General features: G+C 38.8%; 1 protein-coding gene across 6 annotated transcripts in view; it reads left to right on the forward strand.

The window, feature by feature from the left end:
* itsn1 (intersectin 1 (SH3 domain protein)) overlaps positions 1-20,971 on the forward strand; it is a 97,460-nt gene that overhangs the window by 55,352 nt on the left and 21,137 nt on the right. For 3 of the 6 annotated variants that reach the window (XM_007251341.4, XM_022674723.2, XM_007251342.4), the window contains 13 exons: positions 3,134-3,243; positions 4,046-4,263; positions 5,016-5,137; positions 5,479-5,493; positions 8,725-9,044; positions 9,275-9,464; positions 10,233-10,438; positions 10,898-10,980; positions 12,452-12,618; positions 13,531-13,576; positions 14,113-14,234; positions 15,805-15,928; positions 16,429-16,620. In XM_007251341.4, the coding sequence (XP_007251403.2) occupies positions 3,134-3,243; positions 4,046-4,263; positions 5,016-5,137; positions 5,479-5,493; positions 8,725-9,044; positions 9,275-9,464; positions 10,233-10,438; positions 10,898-10,980; positions 12,452-12,618; positions 13,531-13,576; positions 14,113-14,234; positions 15,805-15,928; positions 16,429-16,620 (1,915 nt within the window). The remainder of the gene's footprint in view (positions 1-3,133; positions 3,244-4,045; positions 4,264-5,015; positions 5,138-5,478; positions 5,494-8,724; positions 9,045-9,274; positions 9,465-10,232; positions 10,439-10,897; positions 10,981-12,451; positions 12,619-13,530; positions 13,577-14,112; positions 14,235-15,804; positions 15,929-16,428; positions 16,621-20,971) is intronic. The other 3 variants (XM_022674721.2, XM_049470016.1, XM_022674724.2) reach the window with 1 other exon arrangement.

The raw sequence follows: 20,971 nt of genomic DNA on the forward strand, positions 1-20,971 counted from the left end.
ACTCATTTGAGGCTGTCAAAGGTGGTCAAAGAAGCACCACATGCATTAACCACATTGGTGAAATTTGGCGCCTCACTTTTACTTAACTGCAACTTATCACAGGAGGCGCAATATTTAATATACCATGTGTGAAAGGCTATACACATTTTGGTGACCATTTGCCCTCAGATCACCCAATATAAATGTTAATGCCAGGTGTGAACAGGGTCACGGTTGTAAAACCTCTCACTCAAACTAAATCTAGCTAGATAGTCTGTGATTGTGAAATCCTGTGCATGATTAATTGATTATGACAAATCTGGTTCATGAGTTCTAACCAATCGCTTTCTGTGACAACACAGCCTCAAAGTATATGTGTTTGTGTGTGTGTGTATGTGTATAAGGGAGCAAAACGTTCTATGAATGTGTGTGTGTGTGTGTGTGTGTGTGTGTGTGTGTGTGTGTGTTTGTGTGTGCACCAACAACCTCTAACCTTTTACTCTGTCTCTTCAGCCTTCTTGCCCGGTATTGAATTGGTGGCAGTTTTTACCTCTGTGCATTTTGCTTATGTGTGAAGGTTAAAAATATATTTGAACTTTAGCCACTCTTGGATGCAAAATTGGGAGCATCTTGGTTAGGCCTGTCACAATAATTACATTATTGACTTATTGTATAATAAATATATGAACTTTTGCATTAGGTTTTTCTTATTGGTATATCGACATTGATTAAAATTAGTATTAGTATTATTATTTTTATTATTATTATTTTTAATAGTGTTTATATTAGAGATTTGTAATATTTTAGGGATGCGATAAAAAAATATATTCATATATATTATAGGGTGCATTATGCAACACTAGTAAGGAACAAGGGTGACGCCATGTTTTACTACTAATTTAGCAGGTATCACCGCTGGGAGGTGGTGGGTGGGCGACTAAATTAAAGCTAGCTAAGTAAACAAAACTGTAATTCTTAATAATAAAAAATAATAAAAAAGTCAAATGAGGTCTGGATGTAAATCTACACAGATTTCTCTACTGAAAACTGTTAATGTGGGTGAGTAAAGCACTTCTGTTTATTTACTTTAACCTTAGATTTCCAGAATTCCAATATGGCTGGTTGCAGCAGCATTAGCATTACTGACTAATCGCCACCCGACAGCACTACACTGAGAAACCTTGAGGGTACCGCTAAGCCAGGACGCTACTAGCTAGCGGTTTGTCCTACGTATCTTGTGCTAATGCTGCTCCAGCAGTGCTATCCGGGTGTAGCAGCAGGCTACAGGCTGATAATACTCGCCTCTGAACTGTGAAAGAGCTAGCGCTTAGCACAGTTAGCGGCTAATACTAATAATGCTCCAGCTCCAGTGCTGGTGAACTAAATTGAAACTCCTGTATATTACTGTACTGCTTTTCTGTTGTCATTATACCATAGAGGCACAACATTTTTGGTCCAATTAAAAGTAGTTATAGTGACAGGCCTAACACTGGTGGTTGGAGATATGAACACATTATTATTATTATTATTATTATTATTATTATTATTATTATTATTATTATTATTATTATTATTATTATTATAAATATTGCACTGTCAATGCCAAAACATCATGATGCATCCCTGACCGCAAAGCCCCGCCCACATTAACAAGCCCCTCCTTCAATAGAGACGATGTAATGGTGTAGCATGCTCTGCTAACCCGTGTGGACGTTGGGCATTGTGGTCTTATGGTTGTTATTATCTTATGGTTGTTATTATATGTGTGTTCTGGCAGTTAACGTGGGCGGTGCTTTGCTTCGGGGAAGCATCATGATGCTTTTTATGGTTACAATGCAATACAATCCTCATTTTTTAAACACATCAATCCACAGGGGCTGCTCTGTAACTGTATCTGTATACAGATATATTCTGGACAATCATTACCTTATGGAGGATTAGGATTACATCACATAAGCAGCAGTGTTTCTATTGGCCAGCAGAAACACAGCAGGCTTCCTTTTGCGTGTTCCTTGTTGCTGCAATAACCTTTCTTTCATCTGTGACCTCTGTGGATCTGTGTGAAGTTACCCAGCAGGCCTTGCAGCCTGCCAGTCATGAGCATATTGTTTGCACTCTGTTCCATGCAAGTGTATCGAATACGAGTTGTAAGAGGAATCACATAAATCAGTGTTGAAACTGAAATTTCTAAGCACTTGAACTGTGAAAGCTGTGTGGCCAACAAAAACTGTATTCCAGTACTATAAAAAATTATGTTCAAACTGATAAAGATCCTACACATTTAATACATTTACTTTGATTTGTACATTTAATTTGAGCTTTATGTAGTTGCATACAGTATGAACTAGGGGTGGGACAGTATATTGATATTGCAATATACAGCTCTGATTTTGCTATTTATAGGTATATGTTTGAGTAAAATGAACATTGTTGTTTTATTCTATAAACTACGGACAACATTTCTCCCAAATTCCAAGGAAGAAAATATTTTCGTTTAGAGCATTAATTTGCGAAAAATGAGAAATAGCTGAGGAGATAAAAAAAAATGCAGAGCAAGAAAGCAAGTTTATCAAGTTTTAAGAGTTCAGAAAACAATATTTGGTGGAATAACCCTGTTTTTTAATCACAGTTTTCATGCATCTTGGCATGTTCTCCTCCACCAGTCTTACACACTGCTTTTGGATAACTTTGCATTCCTTCCTGGTGCAAAAATGTCAGTTTGGTTTGATGGATTGTGATCATCTCTCGTCCTCTTGGTTATATTCCAGAGGTTTTCAATTTGGTAAAATCAAAGACTCTCATCATTTTTAAATGGGGTCTCATTTTTTGTTTTTCCAGACCTGTATGTTGTATGTTCGTGTTAACTCTCAGTTCAGAGAGATGATAGAGGCCAGTTATTTAAAATCAGAGATAATTCTGTAATTCTTATTGTCCCAACACTTAGTCATGACTCTAAAGTAAAGCATATTGTGAATAATCTTTTTTATAAGAATTGTATGTTTAGCACTTGCAGGGTGCAGTTGCAGACTTTTTTATACATATATTCCTTTGTGTGTGAGAGAGAGAGAGAGAGAGAGAGAGATTGTTCTGAATCTGAATCACATCCCCTGCACTCCACCTCACCTGTCTTTCTATATCCCATCATGCATTGCAGGAGCTCAGGGAGATCCACAACAAGCAGCAGCGGCAAAAACAGAAGGAGCTGGAGGGCGATATCATCCAGGCTCTGCCAGACAGCAAGCCTGCAGAGCTGCAGGAGAGCAGGTACGTGTGTTCTGTGGGGATTGCACAGGTAAGGTGAGGTGTTTAAAAGCTCCAGCAGCACTGCTGTGCAGCGCACACTAACACGCCATTACTACCACGTAGTGCTGGGCGGTATACTGGTTCTCCCAGTATATTGGAGGGGAAATTCGAACCAGTATGCATTTTTCAGAAACCTCTATACTGCTAGAGGCACGGCAAAGGTTTAGCTTGCTAGCTAATGCTAGCCAGTTGGCATAACAAGCTAACACACTGAAGTGACGCTAGGTCAGTCCTGTGGAGTCAAATGCTTATGTTTTGAGTATTTTAGGTCCATTTATAGTGTTTTTATGAAACTTTTAGAAAAACATTTTTTGTAAAGGAAGCAGTGTTTAAATCCTTAATTTAAGGTGGCAGTTTGTATTATTTTGTTTTTAAAATGAAAGAGAAGCATTTCTGAGTGGAGAAGGGACAAAATATTGTGTTTATTGGTACCAGTTTGCTGGAACGACCATTCCTGCCAATCCTAGTATATTCACGTTACGCCCACGTTACGCGTCTTTGCGTACTTACGTCACGCGCACAGCCTTCAGTTTTACTGAATGCGAGCACTCTGAAAGGACACACAGCGTCACATCCACCCAGTTTAAAATGATTCTTCTGCATGCTCAGTGCAATTACCTATTCTCAGATAGACAGATGCCCAAATAATATTGATAATTTCTCGTGAACCCAGTTTTGTATAATTGTGTTATACTATTTTGAGAATTTCACAAACACAAGAAACCCACATGCGACTCTACCGCTCCTCTTTTTCCTCCTCCAGACTGTTGGGGGCTGTTGATGATGGCGTGTCGCCGCACTGGCGAGACGCAGTACTAAGGAAAGCTCCAACACCGCCGGCTGCTCAGCCCTGGATGAGCCACATCAATAAAGAGGAGAGCCAGAGCTCCAGAGGAGATGTGCAGGACAAGCTCTCCAAACTGTTCATGCAGCAGCCTGAACCAGGCAAACTGCTGGGCCAGTCGCCCTGGCCTGTAGGAGGTGAGGAGGACGGAGGGGGGGATGAATGAGTGTGTGTGGAAAATTCACAGCTTCTCTCATTTTATTAGTATTGTTTATTTCACTTCAGTCTAGGATACACCTGGTGTATTATTTTGACTTTAAAAACAGTAAACTGCCCAATTTTAGCTATATTCATTTACAGGCAGTATATTCATTCTCAATATATTAGTTCTGTCTGTGCCTGTCTGTCTGTACCTGACCACATGTCTGTCTGTCTGTACATGACTCCTGTCTGTCTGTGCCTGTCTCTCTGACTAACTGTACCTGACTTCTGTCTGTCTGTGTACCTGATTGTCTCTCTATCTGTCTGTACCTGACTGTCTCTCTCTCTGTCTGTCTGTGCCTGACTGTCTCTCTGTACCTGACTGTCTGTCTCTTAATCGGTCTGTACCTGACTGTCTTTCTGTTTGTACCTGACCACATGTCTGTCTGTCTGTCTGTACCTGACTCCTGTCTGTCTGTGCCTGTCTCTCTGACTAACTGTACCTGTAAAGGCAGAAAACTGAACCGCATTTTAGCAGGTTTTACTATTACCTATAAATTAAATACCCAATTTTATTTCATTCATAAAATACATTTAGGCTTTTAGTAACTTATTATAACAAATGTTGTTTTTTAACTTAAATTATTTGCTCTTTTCACTTATTCTGTTATTTTCTGCCAAATACTTTCGGTTGCAGAATAATCATGTTAAACATAATTTCTCATGTGTATAGTTGTTTGTTTTACAGATAAGGTGCCGATGTCTGGCTTTAACCAGGATAAGGTAAGGGTGGTGTACTACAGAGCGCTTTACCCCTTTGAGGCCCGCAGCCATGATGAGATCACCATCCAGCCTGGAGATATAGTCATGGTAAGCACGCAGTCGAAATCAAGCTTAAGTGTTAACACTGAACATGTCTGTCTTTTCTTCTGTGTTCTCCACTGTGAGGGTCCGTGTGACCTTTCGTCTGTTATTAGCCAAAGTGCAAACTATTAAAAGCTAAGAAAGCTTAGAAAGTTTACTGTTTAATGCAGAACTAATCTCTAGTTGTTTTCTTTGTATAGATAAAGGTATAAAGTAGAGATTAGGAGTGTTTGTGTGTGTTCTTAGCTGCATGTGAGTTTTGAGTGCGTTGTATCTGTGTGTATTCTATCTCTTTAAGTATTAACCTTTAACCCGCTCTTTCCTACCTGTGCTCCCTCTTCTTGAAGGTGAAAGGGGAGTGGGTAAGTGCAGGTTAACTCCTCCCCCTCTCCACCCCCTTTCCATCAGTTTTTCTGTTCAGTCACGTTTGCCCCTTCAACAGAAGGCAGCTCTAACCTTTACCTGCATTTTGTTTCTTTAAGAATTATGCTTGTCCAGAGAAAACCTTTTTCTTTACTGTTTATGAAAAAAAACCCACTGCAGAAGTGTGTGATTTACAAGTTATTTTTGTTTACAGGTTATAAAAAATAATTAAACAATAATACACACTAATATTGGCACTGCTGTGGTGCGGTCGAAGGCACAAGGCTGCAAAAACTTCGAGTGTATTATCGCGATTATAACACAGATCAATTTTCATTGGTTATTAAAAGATTTTGGGTTAAAAAGGACAAGAAAATACGATCTGTTTAGTTATAAACTCTCCGCGAGTTAAAATAGTTCCATTGATGCTCTTTTTGCAGCTGCGCTGTTTGGCTTGTAAGTGCTGCATCGTTGCTAGGTTACCTGTATGTGGCAAAGTAATGCATAGAGAGCTTCGGTTACAGTGCATTACCGACTGATAACGCCAATCATAGAACGCCTTTATAAGTCAACCAATCACATTGCAGGGTCAGAACTAACTGTGGTATATTAAAGAATAATATGCATCTTTAATATCTTTAGCAAATACAAAAAAAAAAACTAAAATCTGTTTACAACAACAAACATAACAAAAGTATTGTATTGGGAATTTTATGTTTCAAAGATAACGGTTTTCTTTAGACATTAGATCAGTCATATATTATGGTGAAAATGTGCCATGTTTGTTGCGTCATCTTCATTTTATGTTACTTCCTAATATGTAACTGTCACTGACATGCAAAAATCTTGCATTTTTGCCAATTTTCATTATTTGTCATACTGCCAATCTATAAGTTATTCTTTACATCATTTCCTGATTTCTCAATGAATAGAAATGCTCTAAAATTACTTGCAACAAAAATCTTTTATATAAAATTTAATGTTTTGTTCTCTCATGTAAAGTTGTCATTTTGGAGATACAAGATTTTTGCATGACAGCGATGATTTCTTAAACAATTCATCCAAATTGTATTATATATTTTTTTCTTTCATTAGTTATGATGTCATTCTGCCAGTTTTAAAAGCTCTGATCCAAGTTTTTGTTTTGCTGCTGCCATATACAGTATTGTACAAACTCTGATCAAGCATAACATTTTGTAGGACACTTTTGGTTCTACAGTTACAGACTGTAGCCCTGTAGTATCTGTTTCATTGCATACTTTTTATGTTTTATTTTTTACCCTGTTCTTTAGTGGTCATGACCCCCAAATCACAATCACAGTGCAGCTATTTATACAGCTCTGGAAAAAAATAAGAGACCACTTAAAAATGACGTTTTTTTTTTTTTGTTTGTTTTTTTTTACCAAATTGAAAACCTCTGAAATATAATCAAGAGGAAGATGGATTATCACAAGCCATCAAACCAAGCTGAACTGCTTGAATTTTTGCACCAGGAGTGGCATAAAGTTATCCCAATGCAGTGTGTAAGACTGGTGGAAAGATCATGCCAAGATGCATAAAAACTGTAAACATGGATTAAAACTTTATAAATATGAACTTGATTTCTTTGCATTATTTAAGGTCTGAAAGCTCTGCATCTTTTTGTTATTTCAGCCGTTTCTCATTTTCTGCAAATAAATGCTCTAAATGATCATATTTTTATTGGGAAATTGGGATAAATATTGTCCGTAGTTTATAGAATTACAAAAACATGTACCTATAAATAGCACAATCAGAGAAACTAAACTAAAGTGGTCTCTTATTTTTTTCCAGAGTTGTATTATTTGCGTGGTGGGTCATTCATTCTCTGTATTGCAGTGATGCAGAGGTGTTTAAAAACACCAGCAGCACTGCTGTGTCTGAGCCACTCAACACTGCCCTGTGGTGGTCCTCTGGGGTCCTGACCATTAAATGCTCAGTGAAGTTGATCAAATGGGTTATTGGTTTAGAAAAAGGAGGCGCTCGTAATGTTGTGCTTGATCAACATATGTGTATTGTATGAGGTTTTTTGTGTGTGTGTGTATATGTGCATCATCCTTTTTAAGGTCTGTTCTATGAACATGGGCTTGTTGGATCCAGGCTGCTTTGTTAAGCTTATTTTAGTGCCACCTTAAGTTGAATTAGGCCCATCCAAATGAATCTGGGTATTTTTAAAAACAGACATTTTCTGCCCTCAAAAGACAAAAATGATTGCATGAATGATAGTACCTCAAAAAAAACAAAAAAAAAATCCAACACACCACAAAGAAAAAAGAAAATTTGCAGTCACAAATTATGTATAGTATTCTATATAGGAAATAGTGTGTATTAAAAATGCATTCATTCTAAATCAAAGAGGAGCATTACATATTTTTTATAATAGATTTTATATGTATTCATTTGCCAAAATCTAAAATCTAGTTCTGAAATGTGTTTGTAGATGTTGTAGTTTTTTTACTTTTCTGTATTCACTATATACAGGGTTCATATGGTCATGAAAAACCTGGAAAAGTCACTTAATTTAAAAATAGCAGTTTCCATGCCTGGATAAGTTTTGGAAAAATAAGAATACCCAGAAAGTTTTGAGAAAGTCATGGAACTTTGCTGTCGACAAACATGTGTTTCAATTTATTGAATGAGAAAAGCAATTTTGAGCTAACAAATAGTTAGTTCAGTTATATAGCCCTTTACATTGGAGCTTGGAGGATCTGACACATATTTTATTATTAGATTATTAGATTAGATTAGAGTAGATTGTGTCAACGATGCTTTAAAAAAGTTTTTTTTTGTCATTATAGTTTTAGTGGATTTTTGGTTTTATAGTCCATGTTTGATAGATGTTTTAAAAATTGTATGGTCATGAAAGTTTGCCTTGAAGACATAGGAAAGTCATGAAAAAGGAATGGAAATGTATTGGTTAAAAGTGTATGAACCCTGTATATAGTGAAGTACAGTATTTAAGACACAGAAACAAACATGCATTCCATCGTCAGCATTTTTAAGTCCTCTGTCCACGTGACAATACTCAAAAAAGGAAGTATTTAGGCAAAAGTCCAAAACGTAGACAAAACCCTCTCTTTTCAAAAATACCCAGATATAACCACAAATGCAGCTCAAGATCAGGAATTTAATAGTAAATAAAGTAGTTGGAATCATATCTGCGTTTAAATTTTTGTAACCTCTATCTTTACTATCTTTCTTTCTTTTCTCAGGTTGATGAATCTCAGACAGGTGAGCCCGGATGGTTAGGGGGTGAAATCAAAGGAAAGACAGGCTGGTTTCCCGCCAACTATGCAGAGAAGATCCCAGAATCTGAAGTTCCTCTTAACCTGAGAGCCAGTGCCACCTCAGGTTCAGCCCCTAAGCTCGTCTCCCGCATCACGCCCACCTCATCCTCAACCACGCCCACAGCTCTGCAGACAGCCCCCACAGAGACAGTACCAGTAGCCCCACCCACTACAGCCACAGTTCCTCCAGGCCCCGCCTCCTCGTCTTCGTCGGCCTCTAGTAACTGGGCAGATTTCAGCACTACGTGAGTTTGAGCCCCTTTGTTCGATTTATTGTACAATATTAGTGTTAAATATTGTTAAAAAGCATGAAAAAAAAAGACATGACAAAACCAGTCGGAATTAGCACGGTCAGCACAATAGGGTTACTATAGAATAGTGGTGGTTTTAACTGTTGTAATTTTATATTGTTATATAAGTGATCTTAAGCACATTGTACCATTTAACATAAGCATCTGTTTTTTTTTTTTTACAGATGGCCAACAAACTCATCGGTGGAGAAGCAAGATTCTGACGGCTGGGAGGCGTGGCCAACTCAACCAACCCAGCCTGCCCAGCCCCCTCAACCTTCATTGTCAGTTCCCAGTGGAGGACAGGGTCGGCAACGCTCTGCCTTTACCCCAGCCACCCTCTCTGGCTCCTCCCCCTCACCTGTGCTTGGACAGGTAGGATTTGGCATTAATGGCTCTATTTTAGCCATTTGTTGGTAAGCCGCCAACTGTGCACCATGTAGCTTAATTTAATGACTTTTTTCTCTTCATTAATCATGGATGAGTTTTGGGTGGGATTGCTATTTTAACGGTGCAGCGTTGCTGAAGATCTCAGCAAAGAAAACTGTGCTGCTCATTCACGCTATGAAGATGCACAAGCAGATAATTTACAGAAGCAGCAATGTTATTTTATTGTGGATTCTGTTTATTGTTAAAGAGTTGGGTTTGTGCACTGCACCATGTTCGGAGTGGGAGCAGGGGTGCATGCATGCTGATCGCTGAAGATATGTTATGTAGATGGGTATGAATGTCTGACTCATGACTGTTGTCAGAGTTTAAATAAGTCAATGGTGCACCTGTGTTTTCCGCTGCCAAGATGACAATACACCAGAAACCACTTCTAGACCACTATGCCTATCGGCATAGATATATTCTTAAACTCGGTCACTGTTTAAACGAAGCAAGGGTAATATGTGGAAATTCTGTTCACAAGGTGTAAGATAAGGTGAGCCCGTGGCGAGAGTGGCGAGATCTGCTGCATTAGAACGGAAACATGGCGATTCCTTGTTCCTTACTATTGTCACTTAAAATGTGCTTTATAATCTGGCGTGCTTTGAAAAATCGAAAATGAAAACAGGAAACAGAAATAGAAACTTGAAAATAGACCAGAAAATAGAAGTTCTTCTTATTCTTTTTTTTTTTATCTATTACTTTTCCCCCCAGGGGGAGAAGGTGGAAGGGCTGCAAGCTCAGGCACTGTACCCATGGAGGGCGAAGAAGGACAACCACTTGAACTTCAACAAGAACGACGTGATCACAGTACTGGAGCAGCAGGACATGTGGTGGTTCGGAGAGGTGCAGGGCCAAAGAGGCTGGTTCCCCAAATCCTACGTCAAGCTAATCTCCGGGCCTGTGCGCAAATCCATGAGGTAGGAGCCAGTTAGGGTGAAGTGTGATTGATGTTTTTGACATTTGTGGTTAGATTTGCGATAGGGTTGTACACTTGGAGACTTTGTCATGTGAGAATATTCTCTGTGCTTATTGGTCAGTGATGTCTGAGGCAAAAGCAAGAAAGTAAGTACAGGAAGAAGGTTCTGTGTACTGGCAGGTCTGCTACAGGCTGTATGCACGTAGGGTTTGCATGCTGTGCATTTTTACACGAAGGAGAGAAGCAAGAGGGGCAAGTCAGGTCAGAGCTCAGAGAGTCATTTTAGAGTTAATTCAGATTCTGTTTTGGTTATTTTAGGCTTAACTTGGTGAAGCATTTTTTAAAGGAAAAATGAGGATTCACATACAGTGTAAGAAAGACATTAGCATATTGTAGCAAATTATATTGGGTATTGGGTCTGTTTCCTAAGGTGTGTTTGTGCTCTGGGTTTTTTTTTCAGTATTGAATCAGGGTCCTCTGATAGCCCACCCAGTATGAAAAGACCTAGCCCTTCCCCGAACAAACCCATGGACCTTGGTGAAGGTAAGACTATTACAAAGCTTTAAACACAGTACAGAAATGTCTCCTAGTCTTTTCTCACTCTTCACCCAGACCTTGCCAGCGCTAAAATGAATTTGCTGACACTTGTTAGACCTGCTACTACAGCTCAAACCACAGTGGTGCTCTCACACTGAACCAATCGATAAGTAAGAACTCTAGTCTGAGCTGTGCTGTCAGTCAGCAGGGCTAAAGTTTCCCTGCTGCATCTTTCACAGTTAATGAGTGTTTTGGAGCAGGCAGGGGACTCTCAGGACTGGAGTTTGAGTGCTCAGAGAAAACTATACATGGTACGGAAAGCTCAAGCATAATGTTGTATTTGCATGAGTTGATCAGACGCAGCAGTGTTGCTGGAGTTTTTAAACACCTCATTGTCACTGCTGGACAGAGAATAGTCCTCCAACAGCCTCCTTTGATCAGCGTATTAGGTAGGAGTGTCTAATGGCGTGTGCAAGACAGTGAGTGAACACTGAGTGTTTAAAGGTCTCATTCCGATCGTTTTTACATTCATTTTAAAATGTCTAGTTGTGGTCTCTCGTATGAATGAATGTCATTTGAGCTGGTTTTTGTAAAAAAAAAAAAAAAAGTGCTCCAGTGATTCGTTATAACGGTGCATTAATCCTGTGGAGGATTGGGTGGGAAGAAACAAGAGTATTTCGGCTCTCGCTCATGAACATTCATACATGCAAATATATCGCCTCTGTATGGTTAACAGCACTGCGACACCAGCGGACATGAACAACAGTTAGAAACGTGTTAAAATAAAGACATTTTTACACTAATAACAGTCATTCCAATGTCATATGTCACTTTACAACAAGTGTAATGCCCTGCTAAGTGCATTTCAGCCACTGATCTAGTCTTAGAGTCTCTGTAAAACGTGAAATCCACCGGAGATCCTATGTAAACGTAGTTACTTAATCCAGGTCTAGAAAGTAACTTTTACTTTTAACTAGAGTAAACTGTTCTAAACATACACCCTGCTCTCTTAATTGTACTTCGTTGGTGGTGTTTCATAGAGAAATTCTAACCATTTGTTCCATAGCTCTTTTTTTTTTTACTAGCTACTGCAGACAATGGAGGTTGAGGAAAAGTTTCATGTGCAGAATGCATATACAACTCAGAGATAGCTTTAGTATTTCACAAAGAACAAGAAAAAGTGGATTCTAGCAAAAACAGATGCAGCAGTGTTGCTGGAGTTTTTACTCATACCAGCATAACAAACCTCATGTCCGTGTCACTGCAGTGATGGTCCTAATCATTGGAGAATAAGGTAAAAGGAGGATATTAACGTATGGTAGAGAAATAGAAAGATGAGAATCTGTAATTATAGAACTACAATGTGCTCCTGTATGCAAAAAATAGATGGTGCAGGAACAATAATTCCTGATTTTAAAAATGATTTGGTATAACCTGTGTATATTTTCTGTCTTGGTTCGTGTCTGTGTGTCTTCAGAGTACATTGCAATGTATACGTATGAAAGCAACGAGCAGGGAGACTTGACCTTTCAGCAAGGTGACGTCATCACAGTGTTGAAGAAAGAGGGCGACTGGTGGACTGGAACAGTATCTGGCAAAACCGGAGTCTTTCCTTCCAACTACGTCAAGCCCAAGGATTCTGACGTGAGTCGTTCAGACCTGAATGATGAAGCATAAGAAAAAAAATCAAAATGAATAAACGAAAGAAAATTTGTCTTTGCTGGTCCAACGCAAGTCATAATTTTGGCTCATCATGAGAATATTGAACACAGTGCTGTGAATTTTATAGAATTGTGAACTTGGGGCTTTAATGAAACATGATAACAAGTACAAATGTTTGTCGATTAACCCATTCAACCTCCATTCACCCCTAGCATTCCTAAATGAAGCACTTTTTTAGCTGATTCTCCCAACAGCCTTAGAGTGCTATCGATCGGGGCATAATGTTGCTCATACAAAGAAATCACTATTTTTATCACCATTAACAAGCTCAACATGGCTCCACACTTCACTAGTAGAATTTTAAGGTTCCCTGATATTTAAAATGAGGTGCTGAGAGCTTTGAAAGTGCACAGATAGTTCAATAAAATACACTGTTTGTACTCATAGTATCTTAAGTAGTTCTCCAGGTGCCGCCATCTTGAAATTAAGTCACAATAAGTAGACTGATAAGTATAGACAAATAGGTAGCTTGCTAGGTTGCTACTAGACAGACAAAAACTAGACATTTCTGCTGAATTTATTAATTTTGCAATCTGTCCTCCTTGGTATTGATATTTCTGTAAAAAAATAAAAAAGGGCAATTTAAGAAGAAATATCGCCATTGTTAGGGTATTTTTGAATATCTGTTGGACATATGTACCAAATTTGGACATTGCAAGACCTCCCAGTCTATATAATTACAAGCCGTTCACCATTCTCCAGTTAAAAGCTTGTAGGAGGTAGAATAGAATCAGGGGTGGAGATTCCAGACAGTGTGTGGGGTAGTTGTATGGAAGGTATAAATACATGTCTTAACAGACAAGTAAAGCCTCTGTCTCTTATGTTCTCTTTCAGGGCCTGGGGCCTGCTGGGAAAACCGGGAGTCTGGGAAAGAAACCAGGTGAGTGGCTTTCAGGCAGTAGGTTTGAGAGCAGTGTACAAGTTATTCTTTACTTTAAGGAGATTTGTATTTAAATTTTATTCATTTTTCAGCACTTATGTTGGTCCATTAAATTTTGATACAGTGTAAAAAAATATATATTTTTTAATGTATCTAAGTAAAACAAAAAGAAATACAAGTCCAGTTATCTAAAGTAAGAAATTAGATTTTTATTGTACTTTTAATGTTGCAGGGCCAACTAGAATCCTAATTTGAGTTCTGGGGCAGGCCAACAGTCAAATTCAGAGCAATACTAACATTAAAAACCAGCACAACAAACAAACCCAAAGCATTCATTAGCCTTTGAACTGGTTTTAGAACATTGCTCAAAGAATTTTCTTTATGGTGGGTAAAATGCCTAGAAGTTTCCAGTGAGACTGGTTATCTGACAATTTATCTGACTTTGATCTACTGAAATGTCCCTTTTGGGGACAAAAAGGTTGCTGCCTCGTCTAAAACTGCTCCTGTTCTTCCCCTTGACCTTTTCTCTTGTTCAGAGATTGCCCAGGTGATCGCCCCTTACACGGCCACGGGAGCAGAGCAGCTGACCCTGGCACCCGGCCAGCTTATCCTCATCCGCAAGAAGAACCCTGGGGGGTGGTGGGAAGGAGAATTGCAGGTCCAGCTTACGCTCTCTCTCTTTTACTCTCTCTCTTTCTCACTGTCTTTTACTGTCTCTCACTCTTTTTCTCTCACTCTCTCTTACTCTCACTCACACTCTTTTTCACTCTCCTATTCTCTCTCTTTTTCTTACTCTTACTCATTCTCTTTCTCGCTCTCTCTTACTGTCTCACACTCTTTTTCTCTCACCGTCTCTTACTCTCACCCTCTCTCACTCTCTAATACTGTCGTTCACTCTCTCTCTTTCTCACTTTTTCTCTCTTACTCTCACTCTCTTACTCACCCACTCTCTCGCTCTCTCTCTCTTTCATTTATACACTTACTCTCTCTCATACTCTCACTCACACACTCACTCTCTCATACTCTCATTTACTCACTCTATCTCACTCACTGTCTCTCATTCATTCTCCCTCTCATTCTGTCTTTCACTCACTCACCCTCTCTTATTCTCTCTCACTCTCTTACTGTCTTTCACTCTCTTTCTGTCTCTCACTCTCTCTCTAACTATCACTCTCTCTAACTCTCACTCACTCTTACTCTATATATATATATATATATATATATACATACATACATATGTATACACATATACACATACAATCTGATAAAAAGTAAATGTAATAAAAAAGCAAAGAAAGAAAAAAAACTACTCATACTAAAATATGCATATACATCTCTCACTCAATTTTTTCAATTCAAGTTGGCTTTATTAGCATAACTGTTTTAAAAACAATGTTGCCAAAGCACAATATTAACAGTACATGACAAATGTTTACTTAGTCTCATTTATTCTCTCTCTCACACTCTCACTCACTCTCCAGATTACTTTCTGATCTACAGCTATGACTCTTTCAAATGTTATGTTGTTTATATATGAGCATCCAGCCTTGTGCTGTTAAAACACTCACTCGCTTCACCCACTTAGCATAGGAAAAAGATTGAAACACACGCACACACATGCGCACACACACACACACACACAGAATGAGTTGTCCAGTTGGTTCTACAGTTTTGAAAACAGCTTTAAAAACATGAATAAATATATATACCCAGTCCCAATAAGGCACACAATAATGAGCACACTGCTCTGATTCATTTCACTGTTTTGACCTTTATAAATATTAGCTGTTGATGACTCATATAAACGCTGGCTAAGCTTAGATTAACAAATGTGAATTTCTTCCATTAGAATTAGTGTTGGCCAGGGTTGTTTGTTTGTAGTTTATTAAATCGTGACGCAAAGGTTCGCTGTATCTAGAGATATTAGTCATGATGGTGAAAAGCTTTTGCAGCAATAATTGCTTTGCCGCTTTGCTGGCAGTGTTTTTTCATGCAGTTAAAAAATAAGCTAACCAAACTGTTTGAAGTCAGAACCTCTTTGCTGTATGTTGAATTAATAATACTTAATTCCTAATATGGAGTTATTTATGTGTTTATTTGCTTCTCACCAAATGTCAAAAGAAGGAATATGATCACTGCCCTTTCTGATGGTGAATAAGAATTAGATTGAAATGAAATTCTGAGTGTTGTCCGTTTTATTTTATTTTATTTTATTTTTTGTATTGTAGGCGAGGGGAAAGAAACGTCAGATTGGCTGGTTTCCAGCCAATTATGTGAAACTATTAAGCCCTAGCACCAGTAAGACCACGCCCACTGAGCCAACTCCGCCCAAACTGCCAACACCCAATGCAGGTATGATCAACTGATGATCTTCCAATTAATTTCCATTTTGCTATCCCATGAATTCAGAACATCCATTCCTGTGTTGTTTTGAAGTTTTGAGGTGTTATCATGTGAGAGAGGTTGAACACTGGCCAGCATGCTCGAGCATGAGCTGATAGTGGGTGCCAGAAAAATGGGACATTTCTGTGAATACGTCATAGAAGCCATTAGCACCCACAGTAGGCAGCACAGTGGGTGGTAATGATTGTGACCAGTGCCTATGGGAATAGGCAAATGACTCTAGCAGAAATCACATCCACAGCCCACCAACATATATCATGAAAGTCAGTGAGTGGTAAATACATTCAGTTAATTTAAGAGGTGCCTGTTGCTGACCCAGATGTGCAAATGCAGACACACACAGTTTGTCTATTGTCTATCCCTGTATCTGAGCAGATAAGTATGAACCTATAGGCACCATCCCCAATGCATAATCTGGAATCATTGTGTGTGTGTGTGTGTTTGTCCAGTGTGCCAGGTGATTGGCATGTACGACTATGCGGCTCAGAACGATGACGAGCTTCCCTTTGGGAAGGGGCAGATCATCAACGTGCTGAGCAGGGAGGACCCTGATTGGTGGAAGGGCGAACTAAACGGTTCCGTCGGCCTTTTTCCCTCAAACTACGTCAAACTGACCACCGACACAGACCCCAGCCAGCAATGTGAGTATAGAAAAATACACTCTCTAGCTCTCTCTCTATTTTATTGTTAATTTTTCTTTTTTTGTTTTACCCTCTCTCTTTCTTTCTTTTTCTTCCCCTTTTTCTTTCTTACTCTTTCTCTGTTACACACACTAATTCTCTCTGTCCTGCCCACTGTAAGCACTGACAACTTGCCAATGTGGGACTTTTCTTTTTTTTTTTCGGGAGACATGTTGAATGTTTCCTATGATGAGAAACGAAAAAAAAATGGGAAAACCGCTCTTAAGATCTGATGCCTAATCAATAGAGATGTAGTAATTTTCGCATTTTTAAAGGTAATTCCAAAGCTTTTCAATGTGCATTACGATTAATGCGTGAATACATGAATTTACGCAGATATATATAGTTTTAAGCTGTGTCCGTTGACCAATCAGTGACCGATTCCTCTCCCCTGACCACACTAACACTGCCCCCTCCCTCTTGTTGTGTAGCATCTTCTCACATTCTTCTCAATCCCTGTTGTGTAGCACAAGCAGTACAGAATATTTCTCTATCTCTCTCTTTCTTTTTCTGTCTCTCTCTCTCTCTCTCTTCACACGCCTGCATGCTAGTGTTTCTCGTTGTTGTGTCGTCTTGTGAGACATGTCCTCCCGAGTTCATTCTAGTCGTCCTAGCTTGTAAATCTTGCACATTGTGGGTATCTTTTTCTTTTCGTTTCTTTCGTTTTTTGTAAGAAAACCTGCTTTCCTTTCTCTGTTTTAGTTTTTATACTCCGTTTTTTTGCTTATGTGCTGTGTTTTCCTCTTTCTAGGACTCTTATGTTGCCCATATCCCACTCAGCCTTGAAAGTCCTCAAAGCGACCCACTATCCCCTATACACTGCCCAGCGGGATGATGGGAGATGGAACCCCCCACATTGGTCATGTGACTGCCCCCCAGCTGGCTTTGTGGCCAGAAGAGACGAATACCGAATACTGCAGAAAGAGCAGTCGTTAACTTCAGTATTCTGAAACATAGACGCACGCCTAAAAAAAAGAAAAAAAAAAAGAAAAAAAATTGCCAAGCAGCATTCTCTGCATTAAAGAAATTAAAAAAGAAGAAGAATGCTTAATTTGTAAAAACAACAAATCATTCTCTTTGTTTTGTTAATTGAATAAATTAACAACTACTTCACCTTGATTTCTATATATAAATATATATATCTATGAAGTATAACCAAATATGAAATATGCCGGATAGTGGGTCCTTTTGTGGCTTTCTGTGATTCTGTATCTGTAGCCTCGCTAAATGCAATCAAATAAAAAAGAAAAAGAAAAAACAAAAATAAACAAAAAGCAGCGCTTTTGAACTGGTAAAGCGAAGCAGATTCCATTAAACCTTAAGCTCCGCCCCACTTGACTCTTGACTAATGCCTGCCTTTTGCTCCTTCCAAGCCCCGCCCCACCCCCCACCTCCTGACCCCTCATTTGGACCCACAGCACCACAGAAAGACCCACTATTCACGCCCCGTGACTTCACGGAGCCTGATATACTACATTATGTGTCATAACTGACCTGTTATCCAAGTGTCATACAAACTCAAGTGGGGTTAGGGCACAGTGTTGTCCACAGCATATCCGACTGGTTATATGTGTATGATCATGTTCTGTATACATGGATAGTAATATAGATAGATAATCAATTTACTTTCCTCCTCATTCTTAAAAAAAATAAAGGTGCCAAAAATAGGTTTCTGCATTATAATTATTTTTTTTCCCTTACTTTCGTCAATTTATTTTTTTTCCTCAAAATATCTATATCAGTATATCATTTTTTCCTACTGTTAGACCCATTTAGGGAAAAAATCATTTAGATGGTTGTTCCATCAACTTTCTCAGAACTCAAGTTTTTGGCACCTTTATTTATTTATTTATTTTGTTTGTTTTGTTTTTGAGAAAGACCATAGATATTTCTATGTTCAGGGGGGAGGAGTTTCACAAAGCAGGATTTTTTTTTTATTTTTTTTTTTATATACATAAACCTGGAGAGCCTGAGCATTGAGTGAGCAATCTTATTGGATACGTTTAGTTTTTGGCTTAGGTAAGCTACATTTGTAAAAAATCAAGGTGCTTTAAACGGTTCTTTGAGGGATACCATAGAAGAACCCCATTTTTGTTACATAAAGAAGCAAAAATGATGTTTGTAGTAGAGCTTTGTGAGTAAGAGGAATCTTTTAAGACTGTTTGCATTCTCTTATGTGGTTGTGTATCGGCGTAGCTGGTTAAATTATTTTCTGGGATATGTGCAAATATTGCAACATATTAAACAGAAAAGGAAGAATCACACTGTTGACAACAATAACAAATTTAGGTTTAGAAAACAACCCCTACGTCTATGATTGGGTGGGAATTACAGGGAATCTTACCATATGATATTAGCATGGTTTGTTGCTCATGCCCCTTGTTGCTATATTGGCGTTTCGCTTGCTTTTTTCCCTCTTGTTGCTAAGTCATGGCTACAGAACACATGCTTCCATTAGAAACGTCTGGCCGTTTGTCGCTTTGTTGCCTGCCAGTCTGAATGCAGGGTTCGCAGGTAGTTCTGCATGGACCTAAAGTTTCCAGTCTTGGAGATTTGTAATCCTTCGTTTAGAGAACAGAGGACAGAAGCTGGGGATCTCAGACCCCTTTGATTAGTCTTTGATTAGTTTTTGTATTATTCTTTGATTAGTCTGAATTTCTTGAGCTAATCATGTAAAATGTTGCTTCACAGCGTCATCGTTTGTTTGAATAAAGTTGTCAAAGTCTTGACTTGATTTGTTGCTCCCTTGCCGTGTCGCTTGTTGCTAAATTGCAGCTAGAAAATGCATAGTCACAAAGGAAATGACTGGAAACGAGTGGTCTCTTGTCGCTCTGCTGCTTGTTGCTAAATTGCAGCCAAAATCATGTTCTCTCAAAGGAAACTCTGACACTCTGTCGTTTTGTAGCTTTTTACTAAATCGCATCTAAAAATCAGGTACTGCTGCTAGAAATACGGTAACTGGTCGCTTATTGTTGTGTCGATTGTTGGTGTTGCTTGACGTTCTGTCGAAAATCATGGCTACAAAACACATACTCTCACAGAAATGACTGCTCGCTTGACTGAACGGCTCCAAAATGCATACTCTCGCTCTGTCGCTTGTCACTAAACTGTAGGTAAAAATCACATACTCTCATAGAATCAAGAAATGACCACTCGCTTATTGCTGTGTCGCTTGAAGTTCTGTTGCTTCTGAGGCTAGAATCACGGCTACAAATTGTGTACTTCCATAGAATATGACTGGTTGCTCTGTTACCTGTTAGAACGTTAGAACATGTGGTTCTTCTTAAGCCCTATCCGGACGGGAATAGTTTCTCAGAGGGTCCTGGGGTAATTTTCTCTTTTGTGGTGGGTGCTCTGTGATTTTAGTCCTGTCCAGACGCACATCTCTAAGTTTAGTCACCTCACGTTTAAAAAAATAGCTATTATTCTACTGCTACGCATCGTAATTACAATGTGGGAACGCCTTTACATGGAGATCCATGTAAACACAGCAGCGAGTGGAAATGGAGGAGCTACTGAACAGGATTTTACATGGCCGAAAAAGCCAAAAAACTCACTGTTCCTCCTGTTTTTTTCAATTGTAGTCTGAATGCAAGAGTTTTATCACTGAAAGGAATTCTTATTCAGATATATAAAGTTTTGAAGGCCTAGGTTAAATGGCATCACTGAAAGAATGAAATTTGAAGCACCTTTTTGTATTTTTAAGAGTGTGGCTGACCAGATCAATCAATATTTGTTAATTCCCCCCTATTAAAAACAGTGCAATGTTAAATAATGGACAGAAATAACCCAGAAATAACTTAACATATGTTTCATCCCCCCATGGTCGGATATGTGCGGACCTCCTGTAGAGTGCTGTTGTGTGTGTCTTAGATCACCACCCCTCTTCCTCCTCTTCCTCCTCCACCCTCGTAGAACACCCAGGTACTGTCAGTCATTTTGATGGGCAGGATGGGACCTCTCCATTCACATCCAATTCAATTCAATCACCTCCAATGCCTCTGTGTTGATGTTAGTTACATGTTCATACCAAAACATACATTTGGATGACTAGGTTTGTGTTTGTGTGCTTGCCGTTCTTATTATTCTTTTTATTTTTTATTTTTTTTAATTGTCTTTGTTTGTTTGTTCATTGGATGTTTTGTTTATTGTTTGTTTGTTTGTTTGTTCTCATTCGTTTCGTAGTGTTTGTGTGACAGGGTTGAGGTATTAAAAAAGAAAAAGAAAAAAAAGAAAAAAAAAACGGTGTTGCAAACCAAATACTGCACAACTGCCACTTACGGGAAATGGTACAGCAATGGAGAGTGTACAC

The sequence above is a fragment of the Astyanax mexicanus genome, chromosome 21 (assembly GCF_023375975.1).
Source record: "Astyanax mexicanus isolate ESR-SI-001 chromosome 21, AstMex3_surface, whole genome shotgun sequence".
In the NCBI taxonomy this organism is placed as follows: Eukaryota; Metazoa; Chordata; class Actinopteri; order Characiformes; family Acestrorhamphidae; genus Astyanax; species Astyanax mexicanus.